Source organism: Larus michahellis, chromosome 5 (genome assembly GCF_964199755.1).
Source record: "Larus michahellis chromosome 5, bLarMic1.1, whole genome shotgun sequence".
Taxonomy (NCBI): Eukaryota; Metazoa; Chordata; class Aves; order Charadriiformes; family Laridae; genus Larus; species Larus michahellis.
The window spans coordinates 27817730-27836008 of record NC_133900.1 but is presented as its reverse complement, the minus strand read 5'-3'; the positions used below and the strand labels follow the sequence as shown (position 1 = coordinate 27836008).

Here is an 18279-nt window from a genome sequence, read left to right as displayed (position 1 = left end):
TTGGCAAAACTTGCAGTAGATGATTATTTTATGCATCTTTTTAGCATTAATAATTGAGAGAGTAATAGCAATACTAGTAAGAAAGGATATTTGGTTCTTAAGTCTCTCCAGGAAGAGTATTGTTTTGCCCGGTAGCAGTGACTGTCGTGTCCTTAAAGTGGATGTGTTGTTACCATGAATTCTACTTTTCCAGGAACGGTTGGAGAAGCAGATAACAAATCCATTATGTCTTGTTGCGGATTTTAGCAAGCCTCAGGTAATTAGCATGCGGGATTTGGGCATAAGTGCTTTAATGTTAAAACTACATGGAATGTAATCTGCAGCTTTCTGTGTAGAACAACTTAATTTCCTAATTCTATTCTGTAGTAGTTAAATATTAGTTTAAAGTGTGAAAGAAGAGTTGAGGTATCAGTTTGTGTGGTCACACAGAATATATATTATGGTTTAGATCACCACAGAGGCTTGTTATCGTTGATTTGCACCAAGTATGTTGTAAATGCATAGCTCAGCCACCTCTGCCGTTTAAAATCTCAGTTTTTAATAAGTGTAAATTTTGTAAGCGACACAATGTTTTTTTTCATGTATCTAATGATGTTTGGTTGATAAAAATGACACTGGCATCAAAGCTGGGATAGTCAGAAAAAGGGGATCATAGGTTGGTGGGAAACTGGAGTTAACAGTCTAAGAATAATTTTTCTTTTTCTTTGGAAAAAAGTTACTCAGAGGTATTTTTAAAATCTGAAAGGAAGCTAACAGTATTTGCCTTTAACACAATTTTAGTTAAGTATTATGGACATGCGAAGCGTGTCAGTCTTAGACTCGTTAAAATTTTAAACTAAAAATGTTCGTGTAATCACTTTTTGTTTGATAATGTAAAGTCTGACTTGCCTGTTTGATTCTTAATACTGGACTTTGGTATGGGTATTTGGCAAAATGCAATGCATTCTAATGTGTAGTTAAAAGAAGATTTTACTGCGTTTTCCAATTTCAGCACTAAATTCTTTTGGGGACTCTTTAGTTGGACTTAGTTGAAGCAGGTGCTGAAAGTGCATGAAGGATATTCCACTACCACTGAGTAATACTTTATAATCCCAGTTTGTAAAAAACATTAGTGTAAGGTATTTCAAATTCACTTTTTAATGCTATTTAAAAACTTTTTTGTAGCAGTGTGGTTAAGAGACAGGGAAATGAATTGGTAACACAAGAGTTCAAATAGTTGCTTTTGTTTCCTTCTGTTTTCTCGAGCTTGTAACTGCTCAACAGCTATTGTTGTCTTAACAGGCACCTTTGCAGATCCATGTTGCCATGCTTGCCTTGAACCACTTCCAGGAGAACTTTGGTCGCAGACCTAACATTGGGTAAGGCAGAAGTCTTGTGTTTGCTAAGCCTTGAATCAGACAGAACTCTCCTTTTGTTGTAGTTACTGGTTTGATGTGCAGCAGGGTACCTTGTCTGTCTGGTACTTAGTAGATGACATAGAAGAGAGAAGTAGAAACCTGGATGAAAAATGTTGCCTAATGCATGTCTTGTTTGTAAAAGGGCTTTCCCAATATAGCAATGGCACTTTCTGGGCCCAGGTAGACAGAAAATGCTTCTGGAGGAAGTCTTTCTCTGTTCCTTTTTTTTTTTTTTTTTTTTCACATCGTGGGGGTAATATGGAAAAGTTACTTCAGTGATTCCTGAATTACCCTGTAGCTTAAGGATTTAAAAAAAAAATGTCTGAAGGGTTTGGGTTTTTTTCATTTGCAGTAATATTTTTTTTTCAGCTGTGGTTCTTGATGTGCATAATTTTGAGTTAAACAAGAGAAAACTACTTACAAAGTATAAATCTTAAGACTGGACTTGCACATGGGCTTCTCCACTAAGAGTCCTGTTCTTGAGCTAACCGTAACATTTAGAAGTGCATCTTTAATCTTCACTGTTAAAACCAATATAAATTTCCAACCTCTTCCTACTGTATCCAGTGCCTTTTTTTCTCTGTTAAATGTGTTTCTGGAAGGACTCTGGAATGTTTAAGTTATCATTATTGTTTCTACCCTGGTAGATGTCTTCAAGATGCTGAAGAAATGCTGAAAATAGCCATGTCCATAAGTGAAACACTGGAAAACAAAGTGCGTAAGGAATCATTGTCGTTATCAGTCATTTTTGATGTGCTCATTTACTTGCCTAAAGGTCATGCTTTATTTGTTGGTCCTTGTTCTGGTCTTTGTGTACATCTTTAGATGGATCAGTTGGCTTTCTGAAGCGAGGAAACAGAACGGTGTTTCAGCACGGGTTCAGCCGAACGTTCACCTGACACGAAAGCTGAATCCTGTGGCTATGTGAATCCATTTTTTAGATAAATGCATATTAAAAGTACAGGGTATGCAGTGGATCTGTCTTGGCTGGAAACCTTTTTGCTAATCAGAGTGAAACAATTTGTCTGTCTCTTCTGAAAAACAATAATCTATGAAACTGTCAAGCACTGACTTGCTTGACTGAATGGATAAATGTGTTGTTATGTCTTATTTTTCAGCCTCAGGTGAATGGAGATGTAGTGAAATGGCTGTCTAGGACTGCTCAGGGATTTCTGGCTCCTCTGGCTGCAGCAGTGGGTGGTGTTGCTAGCCAGGAAGTCTTGAAAGCAGTAACAGGAAAATTTTCTCCGTTGCAGCAGTGGGTAAGGCTGTCTTTGGGTTTGGATCTTTATCTTGGCAGCGATGTTACAAATGTATGGTTGTGTGTAACTGCTGTATGATCAAAATAGACTGAACAACTTCTATAACGGGGCGGGGGGGAAAGATTGAGACTGAACTTAGGAAAAAAGATAATGTTTTTATGTGTACAATAAAAGTGCAGCCAGTTTTAGTTACAATTTTCGTATTTGGGGTTCAGACACCCCATTCTGTTTTCCCACAAGCAAGGAGAGCTTTGGCTTGTCAGTGCATGGCTGAAAAGGTGTGATGTAGTCCAGATGCCAGTTCAAGCTACTGTATGTAAGAGCAGTGCTGTCACTCTCAGGGTGAGTGTTAGAATAAAGTTAGATTTAAAAACTTCACAGTCTAATTTGGAGGGGTAACTGTCAGAAGTCAAAAGTTTGCAGCTCATGTTTCAACAAGCTTTTTTTCCCGTCGGTGTCCAGGTGCTTTTGCCTGTCCACTAAAACGGTGAAGTGAACTGTAGGAAGCTGAATGCTGTATAGTCTTCCACTGACAGTAAAAACTTAGTGCTTCTAAATTTCTAGCTGTGTTGTACATAGAAAATATTTACTTCACTTTTTAAACGAAAATAACATGAATGTTTTTCACAGATTTTTATTAGTTTTTCTTTTCTTTTTTACAGTAGTTTTTCTTTTCTTTTTTACAGCTATATATAGATATGTTAGACATTGTAACACCTCTAGAAAAAATGGGCACTGAAGAATTTCTCCCACGGTAAATATAACTACAATCTGCTGTTTTATGTGTTGCTCATACCTGAGTCTCAAGCAGGCACAGAAGATGTCTTTTAAAGTTAGTTCAGTGCTGTTTGCTGGAGGGACGGGCTTGGGGTTGAGAACATGTGTCATATTTGAGCATGGGAGGACTAGGAATTATAGGGGACTCTGTCTGATTTTCTTAGTTCATGTCGAAGTGCAGTTTGGCATCAATAACACTACTGTGATAAATGACAACTTACTAGTCTTCTGGTTTTGTCTTCTATGCCTGCATAGAGGAGATAGGTATGATGCCTTGAGGGCTTGTATTGGAGACTCTCTGTGCCAGAAGCTGCACGATTTGAATGTTTTTTTGGTGAGTATGACGTTGTTACACTTTCTGCACATGCTTTGTCAATACAGCTAATATCCACTGTCTTCAAAATAATGAGAGCTGCTCTGATGGCATGTGCCACTGCAGAATAAATGGCCCAAAATTGTAATGGGAGTTGTATATTTTACTCTTTCCATGGTTTTCATTTACGTTTCTGACTCTAAAAATGTCATTTGTTTAGGTTGGCTGTGGAGCTATAGGCTGTGAAATGTTAAAAAACTTTGCGCTTCTTGGTGTTGGTACTGGGCAAGACAAAGGATTGGTAAGTCACCTGTTAACCTTGCTTTGCTAATTAAAAAGTAATGTGGCAAGGAATAATACAATAATTAGATTACTTAAAATATTAACATCTAAGCCTTATTTCAGGTTGATCTCTGTGCAGAGGGTAAGATGGTCTCAGCACAGAGTGGAAGTAGTGTGCAACTGGAAGCAGAATACGCTTGTAGCAGTCTTGCTGTATTTGATTTTTAAAACAAAATTTAATGAGTTGGTATTGGCAGAGCTGTTAGCCACAGTGGATACCAATAGGAGTACTTTGTTTTGACAAGTTTCTGTAGAGATTTCATCAAGATTATTGCTCAGTGCTACACTTAAATTGTGACTTCAGCTGTTGCTTTTGCCCCTTCTGACTTAGGTGACAATTACAGATCCAGACTTGATAGAGAAATCCAACCTGAACAGGCAGTTTCTTTTTCGACCTCATCACATACAGGTAGGCTTTCTTGTTCAATAAACTTTCTGGACTGTTGTTCTGTTTCCCTGTCCTGTGTCCCCACCAAGAGCTGAACTTGTGAGTGTATGTACTTCTGTCCAGAAAAGACTTAAAGGTTGTAATAAAATCCAGTATCTTTTAAAACAATACCTAGAACTATGTTGGCATCCCACTTATCGCTAGTATCAGTTGAGTAAAATTGGCTGATCTTAATTTGTAAAGTCTGATCTTAATTTGTATTGGTGTCTTTGACTAAGAAAATCTCTTGAACTTGAGAATCGGATGAGGAATACTGTATTGCATAAGAAGCTGCCATGGGTTAATATGCCAGAAATGCTTTACTATACCATCAAAATTTGCGGAGATTAAACAAAACAACAAAAAATAGATGGCGCTGGCAGAAGTACTCTCAATAGAAGAGCTACTGCTGATGGAACTTGACCAAAGTTGCTATCTTCTGACATAATTCAGTCTTCATTAAGCTGGTAAATAGCTTGTCAAAAAAAAAAGTACATTCAGTAAATTCGTCATACGGAAACTGTTAATTCCTTAGAAGCAGAGAGAATATCCCTGTAATTGCAAACACAGCACAAAATAAAAAAGTGGCTCAGAACTTGACAGCAATGGGGATTCCCCTGCCCCAAACTGAGCAGCTGAGTTTTTTCTGCCTCCTGTTTATGTCTAGCAAATCTGGGAACAGATTGCATTTTGAATGGATAAATAAATGGAAGGTGAACTTTGCAAGCTTTCAGAAGCCACGCGGTCTTGAGTTTGGCTGTTCTAAGTGCTGATCCCTAGATAATTGAATGTAGTATGGCTAGAAGTGTCAGGTAGGTTAAGAACTCTATTTCAGTTTAGCTTCTGAAACTGGCTTTGCGTGGAATGCAGTAATGTGATTATTCACAGGTGTTTTATGTCTGTGCTGCATAGACATAGTCACAGTAACTAAGGGGTTTATCCTCTGACAGTCGTGAACTGCTCCTTTCTTATGGCACTTCGAGAGCATGAGAGACAGCATGTGGCATCCATTTCAGTTACTCGATACATTTCTGCTGCACCATTTAAGTGCTTTCACCTTGTGGTCTCTGACACCCTAAATAAAACTAAATTAATGAGATATTTATAAATGAGGAAGATATATAATTAAAGAATTTCCTTTATTATATGGTTTGCATACTAACATTTCTGTCAGTAAATTGTTGTCTGATCAGCAAATGAAGTCGATGTTTCTGTGTCCCAGATGTTCTTTATCTGAATATTGTTGATACGTATTTATACTTTCAGAAACCTAAAAGCTATACTGCAGCAGAAGCAACTCTGAACATCAATCCTTGCTTAAAGATTGACTCATATATTAATAAAGTTTGTCCAGCCACTGAGAACACTTACAGCGATGAATTCTATACCAAGCAAGATGTGATTGTGACTGCTTTGGACAATGTCGAGGCAAGGAGATACATTGATAGGTAGGTTGTGGAAAGGAGGTGAGGGCTGCTTTTCATGTTCTTATGTGGACTCTGCTTTTCTATTCTTAATCTTCCTGATCTGTGACTGCCTATACGATCCAATAGCAAATTGGTCCAGATTTATCTTACTGCTTTATAGGGATGCTGGCTGAGGGGAGGAAGGGGTGGAACTCATGGTGGAAACCAACTCTGCTGCTCTGTGGCTGCTACTGTTCACATGGCAGAGAGCCTTGGAGTGAGTGCTTGGAAATAAATAGGTGCCAAGGTCTGATGAGGGGGAAAATACTGTGGCAGTCTTAAGGTTGAATTATTTATGCGTAAGAATATATATTTAAATTATAAGTAGAGATGTTTACATTTAAAAAGAATTAGTAATGCTCCTAATCCAGGTAGGGTTAGGTATCCCGATGGAACTTGAAATAGCGCTTATTTAATCTCTTCTTTTCCTGAGTTTGATGTAAGCTTTCCACTCTTCTAAAGGTGCCTAGAGTCAATTCTGGTTATGCTCTGGTAATGTCTGCAAGGCAAGAGTGTTGTGATTACACTGTATTCTGATACTCTGTGTCTTTCCATGTCAGTCGTTGTGTAGCAAACCTGCGTCCTCTTATAGACTCTGGAACTATGGGAACAAAAGGACACACGGAAGTTATTGTGCCACATCTGACAGAGTCCTATAATAGTCACGTAAGTGTTTTAAGACCATCACTTACCTTCTGTAGCTAGTCCCATAATGCCCTCTGATTCTTTAATCATTTATGTATCTGTCTAAAATAAGTGGCATATTTGAGTTGTTGAAGATCAGTACTATTAGGAAATAATTACTTACTTGGTTTCTGAAGAAAAGCTCACAGGATATAAAATCTGAGCAGATTGAAGATACCATGTCTGCTACCTAGCGGATGATTACATCTAGGCCAATAATTAAAAGCAACTACTATATGAATTATGAAACACAACGTTTGGAAGTTCTAATTCTGAAGCATTTCCGAGGGACTGGCTGTTGTTTTGGGTTTTTTTCTTGAAAACTCTATTCTAAATAAGAATCTAGTCCCACAGTGGCATTGCAAACGGGTTTGGAAGAGGGAAATGAACCTTCAAAATCTTGCAGTATCCCTCTGTTTAAGTTCTTGTGAAATTGCCATTAAAAGGTAGAAAGTCACTGGTGGAGAACACCATGAAATGATGCCATGTGGACACAGAGACAGGGTTTTGAGCATCCTAACAGTCTTGCTAGAGTCCACAAAGAAAGAAGTCTTTCTGGCCTTGAGTGAAAGCGCGTATTTCGTGTTGAGAGTGTATGGGAATGTGAACTGCACATCTTCTGTAAGCTGGCTTTTTCTTCTGTTGTTTGTGGTTCAGAATTCCGTTTTGCTTTCCAGTGTTGAGTTTAGACTATTCTTCATAAACAGGAAGTGATATGTTGGTATTCATAAAACAAATTTTGTTCCAAGCAAATATGAGCCACCTTGTATTTTATAACAGTGGAGTTTAAAACTTATGTAGTCTAGAAATTCTTGGTGCTATTATAAGCAATAAGCTTTAATAAGCCTTCATTTACACGCATTACACACAACTCTGCTTAATTACAGCGGGATCCACCGGAAGAAGAAATACCTTTTTGCACCTTAAAGTCTTTTCCAGCTGCCATTGAGCATACAATACAGTGGGCAAGAGATAAGGTAAGGGAATAAGCTTACTGGTGTTCAGCATAACTAAATATGTATTTGGAAAGGTGGGGGATCTGATACACTTCTTGCAAAATGCCATATTTGTTCTTTTTATTTTCTAGTTTGAAAGCTCATTTTCTCACAAGCCTTCATTGTTTAACAAATTCTGGCAAACCTATCCATCCGCAGAAGAAGTTTTACAGGTAGGGGAGTGTTGCCAGGGTAAAATACAGGGTTTAAACTAATGCTTTGTGGATTTTGTTTCTGTTTAAGTTCAGTGAGATTTGGGTTATTTTCTGACTTTATTCAGAAAACTTGCAGACTTATTTGGCCAAGTCATTAGTCGCTCTTTCATGGTGTATTCTGGTGTGTCTCATAATTAAGATCCAAAGCCTCATGCATGGGCTGCTTCTCTAGCTCATGTGTGCTCTGTACATAATGTAGAATATCAGAAATACTGAGGCACTACTAGCGAGTGTATAGTAGATGTCACACTGATGTGCAACCAGCCGGGAAAAATGAAGGCAAGACTTAGTTTCAAATGAATTCAACTATGTAATAAATTAGGCTCAATTGCTTAATATCTTCTCTCGTAAGCCTATAATGGCCTATGGTCCATAGGACTGAGTGGAAATACATCACGTAGACCACAGCACATGGGGAAAAACCCAGTGGAGCAGATCACATAAAGGATAATATTTCACAAAGTGACCCCTTGTTTCCTTTTGCCTATAACTTATTAAAACATATTTACTGTTTGACTGGATTGGGAATCTTTGTCTGCTTTAACATTTTCATGTTTCCTTCTCTACCTAGAGAATAAAATCAGGGGAGAGCTTAGAAGGCTGTTTTCATGTTATTAAAACACTTAGTAGAAGACCCCGAAGTTGGACTCAATGTGTGGAACTAGCAAGAGTAAAATTTGAGAAGTACTTTAGCCATAAGGTAGGTAGGACCTGGAAATGCGGTGGCACTAGACTGATGAGGATTTTTGAAAATTTGGTAGCCCTAATAACTAGGTGTCCAAGTCTTTGCACTCGCTTCCATCTCTTCATAAATAATGAACTGTGCTTGATACTTAAAAACGTGTAGCACCTTTAAGTCTGGCTTATTAACTGACTCCTGGTCACTCTGTTAAGTACTCTCCGTGCAGTTTTATTGGCATTTTTCCAGCTGACTAGATATTGTGTTTTTTCTAGAGCAACGGGATTGTCAGATGTCTTTTACTAAAGGACAGTGGCTTTTTGTTTCCCCCACTAAACTTTTGTTACTGAACTCATTTTCATATCCCTCGTTTTCTGAAAGACGTCACAGAAAGGTTGGCTGAAATAAGAGCCAGTCATTCTGAGAACCTGGTCCACAGTGTTGCTTAAAGTGTGTGTGTGTGTGTGTCACTTTGTAGGAAAGATGTGATCATGATGGTGTGCGTGTGTAAACATATCATATGTGTGCGTGTGTAAACATATCATATGTGTGCATATGGAAGCCCTGGTGGTAGTTGTCACATTGAGACAGCATTGCACTCCCAGTTGTGAATCAATATGCAAGAATCCTAAAGTGACAACAGGGTGGGGGGAATGCTTTGCTTGTTAGGTTAATTGTCTGTCTTGCACTTCAGACAGATGAGGTGATATTGTCATCTTTGTCCTGTGAATGAATGGACAAGTCACTCTGTCTAGTAGTACTTGTTTCTTTAATCTCTCCCATCTTGACACAGGCATCTTAGACTTTCTTAACTCTTTAAATTACTTCAACTACGTATTGGCACATCTTAAAAGCCGCATAAAGATTTCACATCATTACTAAAAAGAAGGCTTGATTTAGTGTGGTCACGTCAATCTGTATATGACAAATTAGTAAAGCTACTCTGGCTTTTCCTCTAGGCACTTCAGCTCCTTCATTCATTTCCTCTTGATACACGATTAAAAGATGGAAGTAAGTACAAATGCCCCTTTGTGCCTGTTGTGAATTCATGGCATATGTCATTCGTTGCTGTTCCTGATTCCTTAGGATTTCATCTTAAGTCTCTCTTCTTACCAGGTTTGTTTTGGCAATCACCAAAGAGGCCGCCTTTCCCAGTGAAGTTTGAATTTAACGATCCTTTGTAAGTATGGTACTGCCACTGATATGTTTTATAGCATCCTATAAGTGCAAGGCAAAGGCTTATATACTACTAGAAGTTGAACTGGTATTTGATAAGTACTAGTGCACAGGCTTATGCTGTGGCTGATTCAGTGAACTGTCTCATACTTCCACTGCAGGTAACTGTCACTGACATGGGATTGGAGGGTGCTGTGGGAAGTTCTGACAACATCTAATGTGAAATGGCTTAGAATAACCCATTTCATTTATTGTGTGACTATAGAATTACGGAGTTCTTGCTGTTGTACACCCCTGCCCTCCTCATGAAATGCAGGATGTGCCAAATTAAATTGACTACCTAAAATGACCTAGTGGAGGGACCCCTTTACTTCTTCACGATTTGAGTCTGATCTAGATGGCTTGGGTATTACAGATAATTTTAAAAATTTATGTGGTGAAGTATTGCAAAAGCCTTTATCTGCTGCATATCTACACCTGCTTTGAGAAACTGTCTGGATCGCCATTTTTAGTTTGGGTGAAAATTGAAATGATGGCAAATATCAAAGTATTTCTGAAGTGAAGATTTTCATTATCGTATTGATGGCATGTGAGCGTTTGTAGTTGTTTTCTTGACTGCAGAGGTTACGGAAATACAGTTTTCATTAAATAACTCTTCACTCCTCAAAGTTTGCTTAGTTTTGGGGAGGACTTCTGAGTGTCTCCAAATCTGTCATCTGTTTTGTACTGTGTGCGCTAAAGGGTGGAAGTTGTTTCTCTGTGTGTGTGTTTTAGACCTCTTTGAATATGATTGCAAACCTTTGGGCAACTGAAGTAAAAAACCAACCAACCAAAACCAATTATCTTCCTCTCTTCTTCAGGCACTATGGTTTCATTGTGAGCGCTGCAAAACTCTTTGCAACGGTATACTGCGTTCCTTTCACAGAAAAGGTAATCCATACTGTAACAGCGCTTGCATCGCATAGCTTGGATGTATGTGTTCAGTTTTGGTCTGATGTCCAGTTGCCAGTTCTTTCCAAGAATTGATTAAAGTGATTCTTAAAGTAATCTATCCTTCAGTGCTGGCTGTTCAGCAACTGCGTACATTTAGTCTTCTTTATTTAAATCCCTAACCTGGAGAAGAAATGAGTAGTGTATCGCATGTTTTCAGTAAGCAGTGAATTCAGGAATTCTTATTTTGATGGACCTGTTTCCTGTGCAATATAATAACTGAACTGAAAGGAGATCTTTTTAAGGCATTTTTTCAGTAAGCTATGGTCTGGGACATTTATTTTTTTACTACTCACAGCCTCTGTATTGCTTATGCTTTGTTTCTCTTATTACCCTTTTTCTTTTCTAATTGGATCTTCCTGTAAGTCACGTTTACACTTCTGTTCAGTTTTCAAGTGCTAGGCACTTCTCACCACTCTGGTTCAATGTGGCAACTGAAACATCACTTGGTGTTTCAGCGATGGTGTTTCACTGAAACATCGTTGAATATTTGTGGGATTTTTTTATTTTGGTATTCTTAGAAATGTTACTGGATATGCTTTCTTTTTGTGGGGGCCTTTTTGAGTTGATGTGAATTTAAATTGTTTTTCTTCAAAACCATAAAAGGATTTGTCAGAGGAAACTCTTTTGAAGATTATTTCAGCTGTGAAAGTACCAGAGTTCAGACCCTCAAACAAAGTAAGTATGATATTTAATTTAAAGAAACTAAATAGCGTCCCACATCTCCACTACTTCTTGCATTGATGCTGATGAGAAGTAAACAGAAATTAAAATGTGTTTTGGGGAAAGAAGAGTGTGGCATACAGGACTGCTTTAGCTTGATATAGCTAAGGTATCTATGTACCAGATGCTAAATGCAAGATGTGGGTTTTTTTGCCCTTTGCAAATGATTTGTGTTAGCATCGTTTTCCATACGAGTGTGATTGTAAGTCTGCAAGCTTTTTTAAAGTTTATATGAGTCTATAACATTTTAGTAAAAGTAGTAAAATTTTACTCATAACCAACTTTAAAGCAATCCAAGATTTGTGTCAATTTGTTATTTCTTTTTAGGTAATATAAAGGAAGTGTAATTACTTTTATGTTTATTTTTGAAGTGTTAACTTCAAAACAGTGTTATTGTGCAGTGGCTAGCATTTGTCATCATTTAAAGTTAGCAAATGTTCCAGAGGGTTTTCATATTTTTTTTGCCCAGTATTAACATTTGTCTCATGAATGCTTGCCTTGTGAGACAAAACTGATATTTTGACGCGGAATCACAGAATGGTTGAGGTTGGAAGGGACCTCTGGAGGCTGCCTGTTCCAGTCCCCTTCCTAGACCTGGTCATCAAGGACTGTGTCCCATCGGGTTTTGAATATCTGTGAAGATGGAGACTCCACAGCCTCTCTTGCCTACCTGTGCCAGTGTTCAACCATCCTCACAGTTTTGGTTGTGTTTTTTTGTTTTTTTTCTTTAAAGTATTTTCCTATGTTTCTTAGGGAATTTTATGAACTCCAGTTTGTGCCCACAACCCCCTGTCCTGTCACTGGGAACCAGTGAAAAAAGTCTGGCTCTGCCTTCTGTACTTGCCCCCCCATCAGATACTTATACACATTGATAAGATCCCACTGAGCCTTCTCTTCTCCAGGCTGAACCATCCCAGCTCTCTCAGCTTCTCCTCATATGAGAGATGCTCCAGTCCTTTGATGATCTTTGTGGCCCTTGGCTGGACTTGCTCCAGTAAGTCTATGTCTCTCTTGAACTGGGGCGGAAAGGCTGCAGGGAAGACAGGAAATCTAGTATGCTTCACACTTGTGCTGTACCAAGTTCATGTATTTTATTACTCAAGCACTGCACACTCTTGCAGGTTGTACAGACTGATGAAACTGCAAGAAAACCAGATCATATTCCAGTTAGCAGTGAGGATGAAAGAAATGCTATTTTCCAGCTGGAGAAGTCTATACAGTCCAATGAAGCTCTGGAAAGTGAGTAGTGCAAACCAGCTTCACAGCTTAGTAACGTCTTGCAGTTGCACTGCCAGTAGTACGATGTTCAGGTCTTTGGATAAAGCAGTTCTGTAATTCTGCAAGAAGCTGATAGCTAAAGCAGAAAGCTCTAGATATCAGCTATCTGCTATCTGCCACGCAGATAACTGTCCTCATTGCTTTACATTACTTAGATTCTTGCAAGTTTTAGGGTTCTCTGTTACACTCGCATGTAACTACAACCATGATGACAGCAAGCAGGCAGCAGGGAATTGAACTCTTGAGGAGGGAAAGGGTGCTGGCTTGTTCCCAGATGGACTGAAAAAGATTCTGGTATGAGGAAGTTGAGAGTTAGTACTTACAGGAATCAATCTGAAATTATCCTAAGTTGTGAAGGCTGGTAGTCTTCTCCAGCATCTTCTAGATATGTTCTTCTAGTTAAAATGAGGATGTTTGAATACCGTTTTTGTGCCTGGCCACATGAAGACGTCATTGGGCAACTACAACACGCATGCATTTTTAGCCCGTGAACACAGGGGAAAAAGATTAGCTTAGTTCTAACCCATCCCATGGAGTGTCAACCTCTCTCTGCCATGCTACTGAGTCCATAGTGAAGTGAAGGCACCAAGCTCCAGGATGTGAATTTTTTAGTTTAAGATTCTAGATCCCTATAACTTATGTGTAAGACATCTCCAGTTTTCTAATAATAACTTTTGCTCTTTTTTTTTTTTTTTTTCATGGGCAGATGACTTGCAAATGAAGCCCATCTCCTTTGAAAAAGATGATGACAGTAATGGGCATGTAGATTTCATAACAGCAGCATCAAACTTGCGAGCCAAGATGTACAACATCGAACCAGCAGATCGGTTCAAAACAAAGCGCATTGCTGGAAAGATTATTCCTGCAATTGCAACAGCTACTGCTGCAGTATCGGGGCTGGTGCGTATGCTTTTTAAAATGCTTAAAATGCATATTTCTTCTCTTACTGCTCATTGCCTAAAATCACTGTTGTCTGGATGTTGATTAACACTACCCTAACAGAGCCTCATTAAAGAAATGGGTTTATTTCAAACTTAATTCTTTTTTCTCATGTACCAATACAAAAGGTCACTTTTAGTTCTTGACGTGGTAAGCCCTTGATGCTTTTGTTTCTGATTTGCTGACCAGAAAGAGGAGTTGGAGAATGAGCATTTTGATTTGTTTTCTGCAGTCAATACTAACTTCCATCAGAGTGTCACTGACAAGAGTGGGAAGGATCTGTTCTGTAGTAGTTCACATCCATGCATCTCAACAGAACTGCATGCTTTGTGGAGGTGTCTTGAATTAAAACAATTTTAGAAGAGTCCTATATTTGGAATGCTTTTGAACATTTTAAATATTTCCATTAGCAGCAACAGAATGTATTTCTGTGGCATGTTGGGTTGCATTTCCAGATGTGATTTACTCTTCCGATTGGACAAAGGCTTCCATTAACAACTTATTCCGTAGTTGCTGGCTTCTTAACTAAAGTAGTGTTGATACCACAGTACTTAAGACCTGTTTTGGTCTCATAGAAGTATGGGATTCTTATTTACTGCAGGTTGCACTGGAACTCATCAAAGTTGTGGGTGGCTACCCAGCTGATGCATACAAGAACTGTTTTCTGAACCTAGCCATTCCCATAATGGTCTTTACAGAAACTGCTGAAGTAAGAAGAACAGAAATCAGGTAGGAAGGACAAAAGCAGAAGGGTGGTGTTTGGAAACCTGGTAATTGATGCTTAGAACTTGGTGAGCCATTACAACAAGTGTGAAGTTCATACAGTTATTAAATTCAGATAACCAGATTAAGGCCTTATGTGCTCGCAAAGCAGAACTATGATGGTTCATGGCCATACTCCAATTAAACTTTATAGATATTCAAGGTTGGTTTTTTGTTGTTCTTTAAACTTGGAAGATCATGAATCACTTAGTGCTTGCTATCAAACTATTATCCTCTTACCACGTACCGCTAAAGATGTACGTGATGTTCTTAGTATGGCCAAGGGTGTCCCATAATGCATTGCTCAAGAACTTCCTGTTTGGAAAATGCAACACGTACTCTTCTGTCCTAATTTTAAAAATAGTGGTTTTAAGGGCCTAGTTTTGTTTTCAGTGGAAGCTGTTGCTAGTGAGGCTTTAAAAATCTATATGAGTTAGATGAGTGGGATGGCTATTAATAAACATCCTGTCTGCACGGACTGAACACGCATCTGCATCTTAGTCAGTACAAGAGCTGTTTTTCAGTAGGTCTGAAAACTCAGTGAGTTCCCCGCCAGGTACCGTGTTTACCCAGAGTTCTTACTGTCTTGTGCTTAGCCAGGTCAAAGGGCTGGAGAAAGGGCAGCAGAGAGGAAGAGATTTTTGCTCAAGGTAAAATATCAAGTAGCTAGAAGACATAGCAGTTCTTCAATACTTGTTTAAAGGAAGTGCCTGAGTTCAGGTTCTAAAATAACAACCAACCTTTCTCTTTTTTAAAACAGAAATGGGATATCATTTACGATCTGGGACAGGTGGACAATTTATGGGAAAGAGGATTTTACTCTGTTGGACTTCATAAATGCTGTCAGAGTAAGTTCTCTGCTGTACTGGGTAATACAAGATGAGAGGAAAGGGTTTTCTTGTTTTGGGTTGTTGGCTTGGGTGTTTTTTGTTTTGGTTTTTTTTTTTTTCTTTTATCAAGTTATTGCTCAAACTAGAGTAATTCTAGAAAGAATTAATGTCAACGGGAATGTCTCTAAGTGAATGCATCCAAGCCTACTTTCAAATTCTTTGTTAATTGGATTGACTCAAACGTATCTTACTAAAACTTCTGTCAACATCTATGCATTATTAAGTTTTCTGGTTGGGATCCTGTGGTTTTGAATCGTTAGTTGTAGTATTAACAGTAGTAGTATCTGCTGGCTTGTGCAGCTGTCCTAGTCCTTTAATAAGTATTAATTTGTGAATTCCAGGAGAAATATGGAATTGAACCAACTATGGTTGTACAGGGAGTCAAAATGCTGTATGTTCCTGTGATGCCAGGTCATATTAAAAGATTAAAGCTGACGTAAGTATAACTGGAAAAGGGATTGAGGGATCCAAGTACACATACAAATTATGTTCATTGGTTGTATCATAAGGACGTGTGTCTTGACAGCAATGTTTTCTCTCAAAGTGGTTGCTAGTCATTTAGTATTTGGGAAAGAAAAAAGTAATTGATTCTTTTTGAAAAAAGAAAAAAGAGTGAATTAAATTCTGTGGTGAGGACAGGAGACTTGCAAAATGCTGCTCTAACTGATGAATGCCAGAATGAAAAACCCAAAGAAGTCTGACAGTAAGTTTTTTTTGAGGGGAAAGAATGTACCTTGATTCAAGCAGAATAAGACTAATCAAACCTTTTTAAACTGGCTTAAAACTCGTGGTGATACTGAGCAACTTGGCTCTGAAAGAATGAGAACACTTATTCGTGAAGGAGCTAAGGTATTGGTTGCAGATTGAGATTTTGGGAAATCTGTTTGGTTCATAGTAATTCCTTGAGATTCTAGCTCACTTGAGCCCTTTTAAAAGGGCCATTCACAAGGCCTTGTAGTGCCACTGACAGGAAATGGGGGTATATCAAACTGGAAGTTTGGGAGGGTGTGAGGGCAGAGCATTGGTTTTTGACTGATAGGCCTTTGCAAAGTAACAGCCAGATCTCACCCAGGTTTAGTTCTACCTTACATGTTGATTGAAGTTCTTTAGCTCAAAATTTGTTCCTTGCAGCTCTTGTGAGGTATATGCTAGTCAGTTCTCACAGGCTTTCCTAGAGCAAGTAGATGCTGTAGCGTTTACTACAGATTGATCAGTACTGTTTCGAAAGTCTGCTAGGAGGTAATGTCAGGCAAAGTAGTATATGTTATGGGCAAGCTACTTCAAACTTCCAGGAAGAGAAGAGCCTTTATGTTGGTACTGCTTTTAGAGTGTCTGGCATACCAAGATGTGAATTTACAGCCTAATGCAAAATGAGTTGTTTATATTCCTTCTCCCACAGTTGTATAAATAATTTTGAATGAGTGGGGAGCGTAATGAAGTCAAAGGCATGGTGCGAAGCTGCCTTCTTGTGAATATCAGGGTTTCTTATTACTGTGAGACTCGCTTCAAACTTTCCATGTAGTTACAGCAACTTGGGGTTCTGTTACAAACTATCCCGAAAGCTTTATAAGATATTTGCACAGCAAACTCGGGTCTTGCGTGTGTGTGTTCTTTGTTTTTTTTTTTCTTTAAGGTATTTTAGATCTTTCTCTTGCTGTAATATGACAAGCATTGCAAGACTGTCTTCGTTTCAGAATTACAGCATTGATTGGTGGCATGCTCCTTAAAAGCTAGTTTTAGAGACATAGTTATCTGCCTTGCTCTGTAGCCTGGGGCTTCCTCATGCAAATGGATATGACCTCAGTATCTCTGCTGAGAAGAGGCTAATGTTTTGTGTTCTTGCAAAGGAACAAGTACTTTGGGGAAAGCAGCTTTTTAACCTGCGTGCTAAAGCATAGCCAGAAGGGAAATCCTTCTCTAAGTGACCTGTGAGGAATAGAAATGAGTGACTGTATTCCCCCAGCCTCCTAGCATTTGAGCTGGCTCATGAACTAGTGCTCCGAGTTGGCAAGAAAATAATTTTGAGACATCCAAAGGTATGTAATGACAGTGAGGTTGATTGACCTACTTCATTATTTTATTGTGCAACTTTCAAGCAACAGCTGTAGCTTTTGAGACTGTAGAGTGCAAAAGGGGGAAAGTCGCACTAAGACATGACACACTTAGCTAGTTTAAACATACATTGTGGTCATGAAGGAACAAGTGCCAGATCCTGGCTGTTTTCCCCCCTCATTGCTATTTGCCTTCAAAATTCAAGGGTTTAACAAGTCTTAACTTCAGTAGAATTACTTTCTCTCAGCACTGTGTATCTACTGTTGGCACTGGAGTGGTTCTCCCTAATAATGTATTAAAAACAGCCATTATGGCATACCAAGAACTTACTCCTCATTGATCAAAATCCCACACAGAAAGCTAAATTTGCCGTGTGCCTCAGTGGGACACCAGAAAGAAATCCCATCCAGAACTGGTAATTTTGTCTTCTCTTTTGTACTGAGCACTTGTTAGTGAACAATGTAATAGCTCACTAACAGGCTAAGTCCATCAAGAAATTGAAATACCATTTGCTGTACCTCAGGTGGAGGAACAACTTTTGTGTCAAAAGGTAGTTTATTCTCCATTTTAATCTGGTTTCTAGTGTGTTGGGCTTCATTGCTGGCAGTGAAATCCATCCTAGGCTGGCCCTGAATTCCCTCTGCCAATCATCTTTCTGGTATGTTAACAAATTGTTTTTCATTTCCTTGTAGGATGCAAAAGCTTGTGAAACCATCAGCTGATAAGAAGTACGTGGATTTGACAGTATCGTTTGCTCCAGAGACTGATGGAGAGGAAGACTTGCCAGGTCCACCAGTGAGATACTACTTTGTTCAGGAGGACAATTGATGGTAGAGACATAGAAGTCACTCCCGGACCATTTGTTCTGAAAGGAGTTTGCTAATTTTTAGCTATTAAAGATGGTACTATATA

General features: G+C 38.7%; 1 protein-coding gene across 1 annotated transcript in view; it reads left to right on the top strand.

Moving 5' to 3' along the window:
* The window catches only part of UBA6 (ubiquitin like modifier activating enzyme 6), a 30726-nt gene extending 12447 nt beyond the window's left edge, over nt 1-18279 (top strand). The window contains exons 12-34 of the mRNA XM_074589302.1: nt 194-256; nt 1282-1358; nt 2045-2111; nt 2516-2659; nt 3346-3413; nt 3692-3770; nt 3970-4050; nt 4423-4500; nt 5785-5966; nt 6545-6650; nt 7556-7645; nt 7756-7836; nt 8450-8578; nt 9517-9568; nt 9674-9737; nt 10594-10663; nt 11330-11401; nt 12568-12685; nt 13431-13624; nt 14265-14392; nt 15186-15273; nt 15657-15751; nt 18060-18279. Of these exons, the coding sequence (XP_074445403.1) occupies nt 194-256; nt 1282-1358; nt 2045-2111; nt 2516-2659; nt 3346-3413; nt 3692-3770; nt 3970-4050; nt 4423-4500; nt 5785-5966; nt 6545-6650; nt 7556-7645; nt 7756-7836; nt 8450-8578; nt 9517-9568; nt 9674-9737; nt 10594-10663; nt 11330-11401; nt 12568-12685; nt 13431-13624; nt 14265-14392; nt 15186-15273; nt 15657-15751; nt 18060-18195 (2262 nt within the window). The 3' untranslated portion in view covers nt 18196-18279. The remainder of the gene's footprint in view (nt 1-193; nt 257-1281; nt 1359-2044; nt 2112-2515; nt 2660-3345; nt 3414-3691; nt 3771-3969; nt 4051-4422; nt 4501-5784; nt 5967-6544; nt 6651-7555; nt 7646-7755; nt 7837-8449; nt 8579-9516; nt 9569-9673; nt 9738-10593; nt 10664-11329; nt 11402-12567; nt 12686-13430; nt 13625-14264; nt 14393-15185; nt 15274-15656; nt 15752-18059) is intronic.